The sequence below is a fragment of the Calidris pugnax genome, unplaced genomic scaffold (genome assembly GCF_001431845.1).
Source record: "Calidris pugnax isolate Ruff unplaced genomic scaffold, ASM143184v1 scaffold89, whole genome shotgun sequence".
NCBI lineage: Eukaryota > Metazoa > Chordata > Aves > Charadriiformes > Scolopacidae > Calidris > Calidris pugnax.
Window position 1 is genome coordinate 4,688,497 of NW_015090865.1, and position 15,125 is coordinate 4,703,621.

General features: G+C 41.4%; 1 protein-coding gene across 7 annotated transcripts; it reads right to left on the reverse strand.

Moving 5' to 3' along the window:
• Positions 1–416: 416 nt before the first annotated feature.
• UROS (uroporphyrinogen III synthase) lies at positions 417–15,125 on the reverse strand. Of its 7 annotated transcripts, none has more exons than XM_014945267.1 (11): positions 15,041–15,125; positions 10,071–10,160; positions 9,102–9,185; positions 7,677–7,773; positions 6,734–6,808; positions 6,180–6,254; positions 3,920–4,003; positions 3,401–3,486; positions 2,445–2,543; positions 1,037–1,202; positions 417–982 (listed from the first exon to the last, which is right to left on the reverse strand). In XM_014945267.1, exons 2-10 carry the CDS (start codon positions 10,131–10,133, stop codon positions 1,056–1,058), a joined length of 810 nt encoding a protein of 269 aa, XP_014800753.1. In that variant the 5' UTR covers positions 10,134–10,160; positions 15,041–15,125; the 3' UTR covers positions 417–982; positions 1,037–1,055. The 7 variants fall into 7 exon arrangements, with proteins under 7 accessions (XP_014800753.1, XP_014800756.1, XP_014800755.1 ...); XM_014945270.1 differs by lacking the exon at positions 15,041–15,125 and adding an exon at positions 15,015–15,039; XM_014945269.1 differs by lacking the exons at positions 10,071–10,160; positions 15,041–15,125 and adding an exon at positions 9,980–10,042 and having other exon boundaries at positions 417–1,029; positions 1,083–1,202.

Below are 15,125 nucleotides of genomic sequence, written 5' to 3' on the forward strand. Positions count from 1 at the left end.
TGTGTGGGGCATCTTTTCACCCAGAAAACCCCTGTTCATAGACATTTCTATCCTGAAAACTTTAAAGCTGGTTTTACAAGAGCAGAGAATCCAGACACACAACTGGAAATGACTCCAGTTTCTGGGGAATTCACATACTCAGACTCGCAGCTCCTGAGGGTTCCTGTGTTACTCCGTGACCCCCAGCACCACACCAACAACATGAAGGGCTTCCCTAAGGATTATTATTGAGTACATTATGATTTAAATCATCTCTGACTTCCTCGGCATTAGCGCAGGTAGCAGCAGTGCTAAAGGGGATTACTTTTTCTCCTTTCACAGATAAACAAAGCATAAACCACATCCAAAACAAACAACTTTAACACCGTTATTTAAAGCATAAACCGCATCCAAAACAAACAACTTTAACACCGTTATTAACTGTGATAAGCCAGTTTATTTCTCTCTTAATAATCTTCCTTCTTTATACAAATAGAAACCAAACCTTAACTTTTAGGACGCTGTACTGTGAGGATATTGAGAGGCGACTGCTGACTGCTCTGAGCTCCACACAGTCCAGTGACAATCCACAATCACCATTTTAATATAAATCCTTGAAAAACAGAACAAGTAAGCTTCACAACAGAAAATACTTCATTTTCAGTAGGCTTTTCTCCTACAAAGGAAAAAGATGATGGGTGTGTGTAAAACTGATTACACAGAGAAAGGAAAACCTCAGCTTGTGCGCCAGGAGATACCTGAGGTGAGACACTGAATTTATTCCAATATCTGGCAACGTCCACATGAAGTGTTTACGCTGCCCACAGGGGAAAAGGGGGAAGAGCCTTTTTAAGAGATGGTGGACAAATTCTACATTTCCCAGATACTTAGATGCAAACTTCTCCCGCCGGGCCCTGACAAGGGCAGTGCCGCTTAGTCCTGAAAAATACTCCCTGGCAGGACACCATCTGCCAATATCCAGCTCCATCTTCCAACATCCAGCCTCAAACCCCTACAGAGCTCTTATTCCGACACCCGGCAGTTCTGTGCCTGCAGCTTCAACCCCCGCCGAGCTCTTATTCCGACACCCGGCAGTTCTGTGCCTGCAGCACCTTCTGGAGCCCGGCAGCGAGGTCCTGGGGAGTGGGACTCTCTGCCGTGCAGGGAACCGGGACTCCTGCCGCCTCCAGGGCTTCCGCAGTGGTCGGGCCGATGGCAGCGAACTGAAACCACATTATTTACCATTATTTACCATTAAAACAGACATTATTTACCATTAAAATGGCGTAGTCTGGTGTGGCATCGGCTCTGCCTCCTTTGCTGCCACTCTGGGGTTATTCAGCCTGGAGAAGAGGAGGCTGAGGGGAGACCTTATTGCTCTCTACAACTCCCTGAAAGGAGGGTGTAGAGAGGTGGGGGTCGGTCTCTTTTCTCAAGTCACAGGCGACAGGACAAGAGGAAATGGCCTCAAGTTGCCCCAGGGGAGGTTCAGGCTGGATATTAGGAAAATTTTTTTCACTGAAAGGGTTCTCAGGCATTGGAATGGGCTGCCCAGGGAGGGGGTTGAGGCCCCATCCCTGGAGGTGTTCAAAAGCCGGGTTGATGTAGTGCTGGGAGGTCTGGTTTAGTGATGATGCTCCTTGTTTGTTGTGTGGGTGTCTATTTTTGTCAGTTAGGTTGACGGTTGGACAAGATGATCTTTAAGGTCCCTTCCAACCTAGAAGATTCTGTGATTCTGTGATTCTCAAGGTGTCTACTTGCAGGACTGAGCTTAACTGAACCATACCAACCAGGCTCTTGGTATTAAAAACCATCAATCAATGAAGCTACTTAAAAATGACTTAGGAAGGATGATTATTTCCTCTCACTGTTATAAACATTTAAAGCTCTTATTCCCACAAAAAAAGGGGAATTTTAATCTGCCTCAGTCTGTAATCACTGACTGAAGGAAGAACCACTCACACCTCCCCATCACCAAGAGAAAATAAAGCCTCTGCCCAGCAGAGACGGGGTGTTAGTGGGGAAACCAGTTCTAGGTGAAAACAATTCCTTTCTTCCAAAAAAAAAAAACCAGCTGTGGAGTATATAACAGGAGAGTGTGCTAATAAGGGAGGAGGAGGAGAGGGGATGAAGAACACCCTGTGCACAACTCGACGGGTGCAAGTCATTTGCAACTCTTCTATGGTCAGACCAAACACAGATAAATAAGAACAATTATACTACAAACTAATCATCATCAATAACTGCCAGCACCAGCTTTAAAGAATTTGATTCAAAATCAACCAGTTACAAACCTTAACATTTGTATTCCCTGTGTATTCACTACAACCTGCTTTTTCAGAGAAATAAACACAAATCAAAGAGGACATGCAGGTTTGTAACAGGTGTAACAGCTTTCCTACCCCTCCTTCACCAGCCCCAAACTCACTCTCTATTACATTTCACCATTTTTAAAGAGAAGGTACCTTGATATGGGCAAGAAAATCCCCTGAAAGCTTCTGGATGTGCTGGAGGCAAAATTTGACGCCAGATGGACTGAAGAACACAACGCTTGCTGGAATTCCCTGAGTAAAAGTAAGCACAGGTTCTAGCCCAACTTTCCATAAGAAGAAAACCCTGTATTTTGAATAAAATTAATCCTACATACGATGTAGGCTCCTACAAATTCAGAAAGCAAGTCTTGAAATAAATAAAAGCAATTATTAGTTCCTTCAAATCTCTTACCGCACACTGATCCATGATTAAGGACATTTATAGACAGTTTTAAAAAGGGAAAAACATTAATAACAATTCTAGCAAATATATCTCAATGCGCTTCTCAGCACCACGTCACCTGGAGATGTAACACTGGAAATGAGATTATTACATTCATAAATTGGACAATCAGAGCAGGAACACTGAAACTACACAGGGCAGGGAACTACTGCTGGATTCTGATTTGTAACACGTAGCAAAGATGTCCAGTGATATTTCAATTACACTCGTAAAAATTAATAATGAAGCTGTTCAATAAATATCCTCACTAAAGGTAATTTCTGGCACGGTATGAGCTAAAAAGCAGCCTTGTCCAGCTCAATGGAATAAACTGAACATGTCATTATTTATGCAGTTATTTTCAAGTAATTCTCAAACACACACGTATTTTGAAAGGTAGACAAAATGTGAAAGGTTTTGTTTTCTTCTTCAAACTCATTTACAATTGTCCTAACAAATAACCTAACAAATAACTTGTGTTCTGTCTGAAACTTCTGCTAAAGGAGAAGTTCTTCTGGTGGGCAACGGGGGAACAACCCGAGAAGCTGATGCAGGATGTTCTTGTATCACCACAAGAGTCATTTACAGACAGCTGGAAACAGGGGTATATTCTGCTGGGTATTAACATAAACCTCCAAAATTCCCAAATTCCATCAGCACTCAGTACCTGTTGTGAGAAATAACTGCTCAGCGACTCTCGCAGGTCAGGGTGTTGGGTTGTCTGATAAACAGTCAGGCTTTCCAGGGGGATTCCTGGGATCAGAATATACAGTCGTAATTAAATAGGGCTTCATTAATTTCAATATACACTCTCACCATACGAACTGCACTCAAGTGTACTAAAAAGATTTAAAAGGTATTTGTTGAGTGTCAGGATATACACTGATGTATGTGTGTGGGATCAGGGGACCTGGCAATGGCAAACTGGCTGGTGGTGACCAAGTCACCTCCCACCCGCAGGAGAGCTCGGGTGAAGATGAAGGCAAATAATCTTCCTCCCGTCCCAGCTCTGTCCCAGAGCCTCAGGCAGCAGCCCAGCCTCAGGCTTTCACTCCCACCCTCCAACTTCTGGCCAACGTAACAGCAAATCCCATTTATTTTAGTTACTCAAACGCTGTTCGTGAGCTTTAGATCCACCTTTGTGGTAACTGAACTGACTCAAAGGAGGCTCCGAGGGACGTCCCACCTTTCTCTCGCAGCGCTGTAGGAAGCACTTCTCTTTTCAGGGCTCCACAAGGAAAAAGAAGAGCTGAGGAATTGGGTTCCTCTCCTGCAAACACACAAACAGGAACTTTAATTAATTAACATTTCTAATAAAGAGCAAACACGCTCCAACTAATACATTTTAAAGGTATGGGATGTTGAGCACTGCAGTAAATGCCGTCTGCTTTGTCACAGACACAGCCCTGAGAGAAGAGACCACGTCTGCGGTGTGACCACATCCACAGGTCAGAGGAGAGAGGCTGCTTAACATGTAAATCAAAAAATATTCCATAACTCTAATATGAATACATTGGCCCAAAAGATCCCACAACAGATAATCTGCATTTCCACCCCCCCGCCATCCTACGAAGCAGAGCAAGTTCTGTGCAAGTCACCTCCTCCTCCTCCTCCTCCTCCTCACAGACACAACCGGCCTCGGCTTTTATCTTTAATATTAATAAAATATTAGGTGATGTAATTTAATCTGTACTTCAGAGGTTGGTATAAAGTACCCGATAAATGGGGAGCTCATAAATACAACAAATCACCGGGTTTGAGTGTACGTATCAACAACAAGGAGGCTCTAATGACTGAAACTCATCCAGTGGGGGGTCATCAAAGCTGAGGGGTGTTCAAAGGCAGGGATTTTCTGCAGGGATAATTAACGGAAGAGCAGCAGTGCTGTGTTAATTTAAATGTCCTGCTGGTGCCCGGGTATGAAGCCGCCCTCGGGATGCTCCGCTGCAGGAACCACCGAGGAGGAACTGTCCCACTCCCGGTACCACAGGCCCTGTTTTCTCTAGACCTGATCTGAGGGCTTTTTCCACATTCATACAACAAAAGACACAGGTATTTCTCTCATCTTCCTTCTCAGAAAACTTCTCCTTCTGCAAACATTAACTCATTACCAGAAGCAGATTTCCTAGCACTAAAATATCATCTACACCCCCGTCCTTGTTTGGTATGTCTTGGAGAACAGACGTGGGTTATTCTTCATTTATGGCATTTCTGTGTTGAAAATTTCATTTTTAATTTTCACAATTTATTATTTAATCTTGTGTTGGCAACTATCATTTTTACCATGAAATATTCCATACAGTCCAAATATCTTATTTGCCAATGAATTACAGAGCGCTCTGCCCATAAATATCAACACCTGCCAGCTCCAATCACATTATTCTTCTACCTGTAAATCTCTGCTACTGTGCAGGCTTTGCTCATCAACACTCTCCTTCATATCTAACATTACACTAAAACCAGCCAAAAATACCATGTCAGGGTTCTTGACATAATTTCCACAACTGAAGCACCCAGCACCTTGTTCAGCAAGTTCACAGTGTGGTCAGCAGCAGGGCTGTTAAATCAGCAGACACAATAATTTGACCAACATCTAGAATAATTACACTGTCTGTCATGTGTTCCTCTGAGCAGGGGGGGCCAGAGACACGGTGTTTACCTCGACCAGCTGAGTATCGTGGCTTTTCAAAGCAGTGGTCATTCTGGGTTCCTCTAGACAAAGGTTTCTGTTTCCCTTTTTAAATTTGGGCTGGAACCCTTCTGCTGGGAGGACAGGCTGGGGGGGTTCAGCCTGGAGAAGAGAAGGCTCCGGGGAGACCTTAGAGCCCCTTCCAGTCCCTAAAGGGGCTCCAGGAGAGATGGGGAGGGACTCGTGATCGGGGAGGGGAGTGATAAAACAAGGGGTAATGGTTTTAAACTGAAAGAGGGGAGATGGAGCTGAGATCTGGGGAAGAAATTCTTTGGTGTGAGGGTGGTGAGAGCCTGGCCCAGGTTGCCCAGAGAAGCTGTGGCTGCCCCATCCCTGGAGGGGTTCAAGGCCAGGCTGGAGGGGGCTTGGAGCAACCTGGGCTGGTGGGAGGTGTCCCTGCCCAGGGCAGGGGGTGGAACTGGGTGGTCTTTAAGATCCCTTCCAACCCAAACCATTCTATAATTCTACGATTCTAGTAAAAAAAAGTTCATCTTCTAGGTCATATAGTATTACCAGCCAACTACAGAGTCTAAAATTTCACGTAAATTCATACTTTGTCTAGGTATTTCAAAGGGTTTGGTATTGTTATTTAGAGGTATCACCCACATTCCCAGGAGCTGAATTCACAGTCCTACATCTGAGATCTATGCAGTACGTGCTTCCCTGCATCAGTGCACACATGATTTTATTTATAGGAAATCCTGAAACAAGAGAAGGTACAAAAACTTAATTTAATTTGAAGATTTTAGATACTCACTTGAGCAAATATATTCAGCTAATTTTTCAGCATTTCCAGACTTTTCTCCTTGTGGAATAAGACCAATTTCTTCCACTACAACAAAAGCAGCAAAGGAAAACAATGAAATCTACATGAACAATTCAAATTTACTGTAACAACCTGGGCTGAAAAGGGAGACACAAATCGATCCACGCACACAAAGACTTCCTTGAAAAGCAACAAATCAGTGCATTTGAAGTAGTAACATGCTATGAAGATCTAAGATTTCTTTTAGAGTCATAGAATGGTTTTGGTAGGAAGGGACCTTAAAGACCACCCATTTCCAACCCCCCTGCCCTGGGCAGGGACACCTCCCACCAGCCCAGGTTGCTCTAAGCCCCATCCAGCCTGGCCTTGAACCCCTCCAGGGATGGGGCAGCCACAGCTTCTCTGGGCAACCTGGGCCAGGCTCTCACCACCCTCACAGCAAAGAATTTCTTCCTGAGATCTCATCTCAATCTCCCCTCTTTTGGTTTAAAACCACTTCCCCTCATCCTATGGCTCCCCTCCCTGACCAAGAGTCCCTCCCTTACCTAGGGAAGCTGTAGCTTTTCCCACCACGTACGTCGGTTTGGTTTTCCATCTTTGTTTAAGAGATTTTAACCAGGCTGAAAAAAAACATTAAATTAAATTTAAGCACGTGGCAACAAAACATGAATGCTAAATCAGTGTTTGGATTTCTGTCTAATCTAAAAATACAGCAAAATAATAACAACTAATACTCTGCTATATATTTCAGCAAATCCGGTTGTACAAAATGAATTTTTAATGTATTTTTTTCATTGTGTAATAACAGTGAACAACATGTTTCTAAAAGCCTAATTTGAGTGAACAGTTCTTAGCTGCTTGTGGTAAGTAGCATTTTTAATGCACATTTACCCTCTGCCAGATCAGGTGCAATTTGCAACGTTCACTTGCACTAAGAATTTAAAAAAGCATCAGAACTCACAGGAAAAAACAGCACAGAGGACAAAGGGAGATTTAGATTTAAAAGTGAAGGCTTAGGCAAAAAACAAGTATAATCTTGTATGACAACAAATAAAAGGGTAAAAAACCTACATCCCTGCTCCACGGTACTCTACAATGCAACTCTTTCACAGAAGAAAAATACAAAACCTGGTTATTTTTTAAACACACACACAAAAAAAAATGTTACCAGCTCAGAAATAAAATGTGCCAGAGACCAAAATAAAATTACTAAGAAATTATTTTCCTCCTTCAGGTCCTAAGTATGTTATAGACTACACTTCTTGGATCCAGTTATCTGATCCCTTCGCCTGAAATCCTAATGGGTCAAAAATCTTACACAAAATACACTAAATCTTTCACTGTCTTGTCTTAAAACAGCACAGCACAGGACAGTGAGTCCCTTTCTAAAAGAGGCACACTGCAAACATCTAGCAGTGGGGGAAATAAAATTACAAACTTCACAAAATATTGAAACGGAAACACCAAGGAATATAAATATGCATTTACCTTCATTTTTACTCTTCTCTTTTAAACATATCTTGATGGCTTCTAATGCTCTCGGACTGGTGAAAACTAAGCCTCCGTAACATTCTGGATGAGAGAGCTACTTAGAAACAGTAAATTAAAAAAAAAAAAATGAAAAAAAAAGAGTAAATAAATGAAAAAATTAAGTTGATAAATTCTTTATACTCTTGTGAAGAACAAAACAGTTTCAATGAATGCCTGAAACTGAAAAGGATTAATATTTCATTACTGTCATAGAATGGTTTGGGTTGGAAGAGACCTTTAAAGATCATCTCATTCCACCCCCTGCCCTGGGCAGGGACACCTCCCACCAGCCCAGGTTGCTCCAAGCCCCATCCAACCTGGCCTTGAACCCCTCCAGGGATGGGGCAGCCACAGCTTCTCTGGGCAACCTGGGCCAGGCTCTCACCACCCTCACACCAAAGAATTTCTTCATGAGATCTCATGTCCATCTCCCCTCTTCCAGTTTAAAGCTGTTACCCCCTGTCCCATCACAACAGGCCCTGCTAAAAAGTTTGTCCCTTGTGCGTGTTGACCACCCCACTGTCAGCAGCCAGAGCATTTATAAGAGAAATGTGTAACAAATACCAAATTCAAACTCAATTTGCACGGATTATATTAATTCTGAGAATCTGTAGGAACAGACCAGGACTCCTCTCACTGGAATAAGCTGGAAGGACAGGAGAGTGATGTATGAGGTACTTACAAGTTCAAATAAGAGAAAAATATCTCTTATTCCAAGCAGTAACACAGAGGGTACTACCCAGGCAGCTGCTTGTCCCCTGCCCCCCCAAGGAACAGCTACAATTATTAACAGGCTCTCACAGATCAGTACAAAAAAGGAAAAAGTGTTCTTGGATCATTTGTAAATGCAGCTCACGATACACTGAAACACACACACTTCAGTGCTGTTGGAGACTGTCAATAAAGGCAACCTCCCTCAGAAAACAACATTTTAAAATTAAATATGTACATTGAAGAAAGAGTAGAAAGAGAAGCATGGACTATGGAATTTTATTCCATGTCAGGAGGAGATGCAGTACAGGATTTCAGCACACCCTAAGGGTGAGCCTCGGGGAGTCTTTAGCTGTCACTATAAACCTCTTTTTTTTTGTTGTGAGAAAACACCACGACACCTGTGACTGCCTCCAGACCAACAATCTAACCATGAATTCTGTGTGACCAACTTAATTCTTCAACAAGTACAGGCAACGTGCCCGACGCTGTATACAATATTGTATTGTGTTGTACAGAATATGGTATTGTACACAACTGTGCTTGTGGAAACACAACGAGAGGCACCACAAAGGGCAGCACTATTATTACAGCAAGGTAAGACACAGCAGCCAGCAACCACGGCCTAAAGCCTGTTGAAATATAAGACAACTGAAATAATGTAAAACTTACCTTTTCAAACAAGCTTTCAAGAGAGATGAATTCAAATGACAAAACTGGAATCAAAGTTGCTTCAAATCCATATAATCCCAATTCCTATTAAAAAAAGTAATTCACAGCTCTTGAAATAGATGTCAAACAGTAGTTATTTTCTTTTTCAACGAACTGAATGTCAGCACAAGGATTTCTTTTTACTAAAGTAAAATACAAAAGCTTATTTGCTTTTTCTAGTGAATCTAGTTTGGTTTTGTTAGTTATTTAGTATTACAACATAATCCTAAACAAACAGCTGTGGAACCGAGGCCTCCCACGGAGCTACTGCAATTACAGTGTGCACCAGTCCCCAGGTGACAAACCATCACACAGGCCTGCAAATGTTCTTCCAAATATCTCTGTCATTCTTTAAATTTAGTCAATAAGACTGCTCTTAGGAGTAACACCTACTCACATGACTAAAGGCAACAGCAGAAGGGACCACAGCAACAGGTAACCTCTCTTTCATGTTACATTTCCAGTAAGACTATTAATATTTTTTGTCATCTAAATTCTATCCACATGAACATAATCAATATTAATTAATTAAAATTAAATTGTTTTAGTATCAGTAGTTTGCTGAGAGCCTTAACAGTGAATTCAGTACAAATGCCCCATAACAAATCATTTTTTCAGTAACAGAAAATCATCTAGCACGCTTATTTATTAGCATAATTTCAGACATGCATCGCTCATTTTGGTTATTTTTCTTAAAAATCACAATTTCAGACATGCACCCCTAATTTTGATTAAACACGTTTTTCACTTGAAACAAATTAATCCACCTTGCTGAACACGATACTGTTATTTAATAGTGAAGTGACACAATTGTTCACTTTTTTTTAAAGTTTACTCACTTTAACATAGGGATCCGGTCCTGAATCCTTGTCTTTGGGATCCTTCAGCAACAGAACCTTCATTGTTCCTTTTTTAAAAAAGTTTACTCACTTTAACATAGGGATCCGGTCCTGAATCTTTGTCTTTGGGATCCTTCAGCAACAGAACCTTCATTGTTTACCAAACAACTGCAAAAGAACTCTGAAATACAATAATGGGATTTATCTAAATTAGATCTAGAGGGGTTTCTGCTGAACAGGGACTTGAATAGCTCAGCTTCAGAGGTCCTGGGCTGCCAGCAGCTGCCCTGCTCTCCATACAATGAGTAAGCAGTTAATGGACCTTCTCTGGGCGTGAGTATCCACCCCGATAAGGCCAGCAAATAATGTGCTGCCTTTAGATAACACCCCTGAAGGGAGAAACTATAATGAAAGGAGAATACATATTAACGGAGAATATTTCATAGAATTAACAACCCCTACAATGCAGTCACTTTCAGCAATGTAATAAGCTCCTATCTATAAAAATTTATTCTATTTTATTCATTTCCATGCTAGTTTCCACCCTCTGCTCATCGTAATGAGTATAAAAGGGTTTATGTATCAAGGGATTTAATTTGATGCATTTGGGGTCCCACCGTTTTCACGGGGAGGGAGGGGAAACACATGCAGGGCAGCGTTTCAAAATTTAAATAAAAAAATCCAAACATACGTGCATATGTATACATACTTATACATCTCAATATAATATATATAGTACTCAGATGTCTTCTTTGATATATCTATAGTAAACAATGCAAGACTGAAAAAATATATTCTGCCATTAAAATGGAAAATGACGGTTCCCAGTTCCTTAAAAGCCGACTTTGGTGCTGAATTCAAAGCCTATTAGAAATACACCAAATACAAAACAAATACACCAAGCATCGAAGTAAGCAAATGCAATAACACAAACAAACAGAAATCCATTCTCTAACCTTCATTATCTATGTGTTGCTTTCCTGAGAGATCACATACTAGCAAATTCTCTTTGAAACTAATAACTCTGGACTGTTGGACTCCCACATACTTTGGAGTACCCAGTTGCTGGTGGCTTGGAGGAGGCAGGGCTGAGGGACTCTCAATCCATTTAACACTGTTTTAAAAATCCAATACTCTTGTAAAAACATACTTTGTGCATAGTCCTGTGCAGTATAGATTGTTGTTCTGATACTTATGTTACTCACAATCTTTACTATAACTCCACCTTCAGTGCTTATGCTCTAAGTATGATACATTTCTACTAGTACTCAAAGTCGAACAGCACCAAGAAAAATGTTAACTCTAAGCTACCGCACCTATTTCCAGAATATATCATGTTTAATAACATTATGAAGTCATCAAAATATAAATGTAAGCGAAAAAATCCTTCCAAACTGTACAATACAAGATAATACTACTTTTTGCAAAGAGTGATTTCCACAGGTATTGTAATAAAACCCCCAGATGACATGAGACAGTTCATTCAGGTACACCTGGGGAAAGCAGATTTCTAATTAATGACTTTAGGTAGTTAGAAACGAATTAACTTCCCATCCTGTGCCTTATTACTGCGTCAAGTAATGAGTAACAATAAGAAAAGGGTAAACATCCATGCTTAACAAGGTTGACTTACGATAATCAAATTAATTACTTTGTTTAGATCCTGCATGCAAAAATATATACTGAAACCAAAGAATAATTACAAAGCCCTCAAATGTCATGAACTACCACAAGATGCAATTACCTGGCTGATTCCTCTGCAAAGAAATCGTACAAGCTGGATTTTGGACTCGGCCATCTGGCTCACAGCCCTGGCACCCCCAGAAGCCACTGGCTGAGTGTCAACCCTGCCAGAAGGAAGCTCATTTATTTCCTCTAAAAAGGGGCTACAAGTGTCCAACATAAGACAAATCTGACCTAGGGAATCTGTAAGTTTGCGCATTTGTGAATAGCGTATTTTGGTCTCAGCCACCCTCCGAGTGCTGTTGGTTTTACTGCTGAAAACATTAAGTCTCTTTTTTTGCAGCCATAAACTTCTCGGACCGTTCTGTTCTTTCCGCCTGCGCGGTTCAGAGAGGCTGGCACTGATTTGGTGAGAGGCACGAGGGCATGAAAACTGGTGGAATAGTCCCATTTCCAAATGCCAGGGCCTCAAACCCAACGCTCTGGGTGCAACCCAACCAGACTCACCTTCTTAACTTTTTCCTTCTTACAGTAAAACCCAGTATTTTTACTGGTTTACTTGTGTCCTTGGGATGTTACCAAGGAGTGCCCTACAAATGACCGAAATACAATTTTTGAAACAACCAGCTTTCTGCTGAACACACTGAGAGTCAAGAACCCCGAGAAACATTCTTACTGAATCCAAGAGCATTAAGAGAAAGCACGTTAAGTAAGACATGCATCTTCAGTAATTTTTTATGTATTCTGAGGGAAGTACTTACAATACAAACATATATTTTAGATATTTTATCTATAAATTCTATATTTAATCGAGAGGTACGCATAAACTTCTAAACAACCATAAAAAGTTTCTATTTAGAATAATGAAAGGACTTAGCAGAGTCCTGCAGAGCTCAATCTATATCTGGAAAAGATAATGTGTATGAATAACTTGAAGTTTTCCACTGCCAAGTCTTTGTTTATAGGATGACGCTGGCCACCCACTTTTGGCTCACCACACAAGCACTTTAATTGCCTGAGCACAATAACAACCCTGCAAAGATTGTTCTTCAAACGTTACAAAAAATACCATTTAAAACCCATTAGGCTTGCAAACAGCTAATAAGAGGACAACAGGTTTTTTGTCTTGAGCACACAGACAGAAAGATGAAGAAAAACTTGTATTAGTCAGTCTGAGGTTTGGGAACCATCCAATTAGCTCTGATAATAAACTACAAGAGCGACTGCGGTGTCTGAGGCATTACATCATGACTGAAGCTAAAACCAGCTTGCTGCTATTTCTCCGAGTCCACATTACTTAATTTTAAGTCCACCTTACTTAATTTAAAAGAAGGGTCATTTTAGGTCACATTGTATATTCAGAATATTCTGCTTACAGGCATAATTGAAACTCTTCCCATTCACAGTATCACACAGTAAAATTCAACATCCCTGTGCCCTCAATTAAAATACAAAGCTGATTACAATGTGTGTCCCTGGTATTAGTACAGTAAAAATGAGCAATGCTTTCTCATATTACAAAAAGAAAAACCTTTGCAGATTTTTTATATGAAACATTATACAGAAAGAACATCTCTGGGGGTCACTCCATTTTCATTTCAAAAGCTCACCCCAAACTAATTGCAAACTATCTTTAATACAGAGGACAGCCTGTAAAAAGAAATAAATGGGTCCTTTTGTTTCTTACTGCTAAGTGACACTGAGAGCTGCAAAATATATTAAACATTTCTAATACTATTCTGATTATAAGCAACTGCATGGGTCACACAATAAGGTTTGATTGCCAAGTGCAAAGGGAATTGTCTGTTCCATCATAAACGTAAATGAAGATGAAATATAAGACACCACTGAGATATCATTTTTAAAAAACCTCTTCAAACCCTTGGGCTAGGATATTTGATGCTATGCGTTTCTTACCAATATTCTTTTACTATGATTAGGTGGGTTTAATAACCAGAAAAGGAAAAAAGCCTACCTGTAAGGCTGCCAAGTATGGTTCTGAAATCTACCAAATTGAGAGATGTAACACATACATCATCAACTAACAACAGCAACAAAAGATTTGAGAATAATTCCTGCTATTTGGGTGTCTATGTCACAAAACTCAACAACAAAACACGTTCTTTGACGTGGCAATCCAAAGGAGCAACAAAGGACAGGCCTTTCTACTACATCCTAGATTTTTACCAAAAGCATTGTTAGGATTTAGTGTCACTATTGACTGATACGGTTTCAAAAATACAATAGAAAACTATATACAGATGCAGACTGCAAACTTCCAGAGGCAGTTTTCCTGTAGCAGTAAAGGGCTTTACCAATACATCTTTCCCCACGCTGTATTATTTCCCTGCGTGTCAATGTTAATTCCTATTTTGGCAATGACCTTAGTGCTCCCAGACACAGCTCTCAAAAAAAACCCCAAAATACCCCACATCACCGAAAACCCATAAATATGTTTAATACTTTAAAGAGAGATGCAAATTCTAACCTATTTATTATAAAGCCAAAATTACATCTCAGGCCCTGTACCTTGCATTTCCTCTGGCTGGCTACAGCAAACACCCAATCCTCTTCTTTAAGTTACTTCACTAACACCTACTTTTCTAATAAATTACTAGACATGAAGACTTCAATGGAACAGAGTCTGCATGCATGAGCTCAAACATTAATGGCCACTTCTATACTTGTAGTGCTCAGGATTTTTCAACACATTTTCGTGATAGATACTTTCATTTAAAAAAAAAACATTTACGTTGTGTTTATTGTATTCTACCTCACTGCCTTTTCTGTTTGTTTGTCTGGAATGGCCTATAACTAGTCTGGGAATTATTTAAGTAAGCAGTAAGCACTTGATTCCTTTTTCAATTTGACTTCCAGCAATTTGACTAATGCCATAGATGCTCAGGACAGACTGACAGGCCCCAGTACTGCCTTTCAGCCTCCCTTTGGCTTTATTTTCTTTACAACAGTGCAACTGACAGGTTCAACAGCAACAGGCCGAGCAGAGAGGCGGCCAGGGCAGGGGAAACCTGAGGGCTCTGGTGGCACGGGATAATTATTTTGCTTGCCTTTAAACAGACGACGCTTCCATAGGGCAGGGAGCTGTGACCATTAACACCATTTCCCACTGTATTCTAAGTCCCGGCAGAGTCCGGATGACTTTCCTACAACAAGGTATTTCTTTTAAAGCTGGTGACACCAGCAGAGGGAATCCCGGGGTTCTGAGGAGGCAGGAGAGGGGCGGCCCGGGACGTGTCCTCCCTTCTCCCCCCCTCTCCCCACACGTCCCGACAGGCCCGGGAGCCCTCCCCAGGACCCTCGCCCCACAACCCAGCCTTCCCCTGGGATTCACCTCAGGGAACGGCAGCCACGACCTACCCCAGCTCCCGCCTGGCACCCTCCGCTCTGCGGCCACCACACACCCGGAGGCGGCGCTGCCCCGGGCCGGGCCCACGGCGATTCC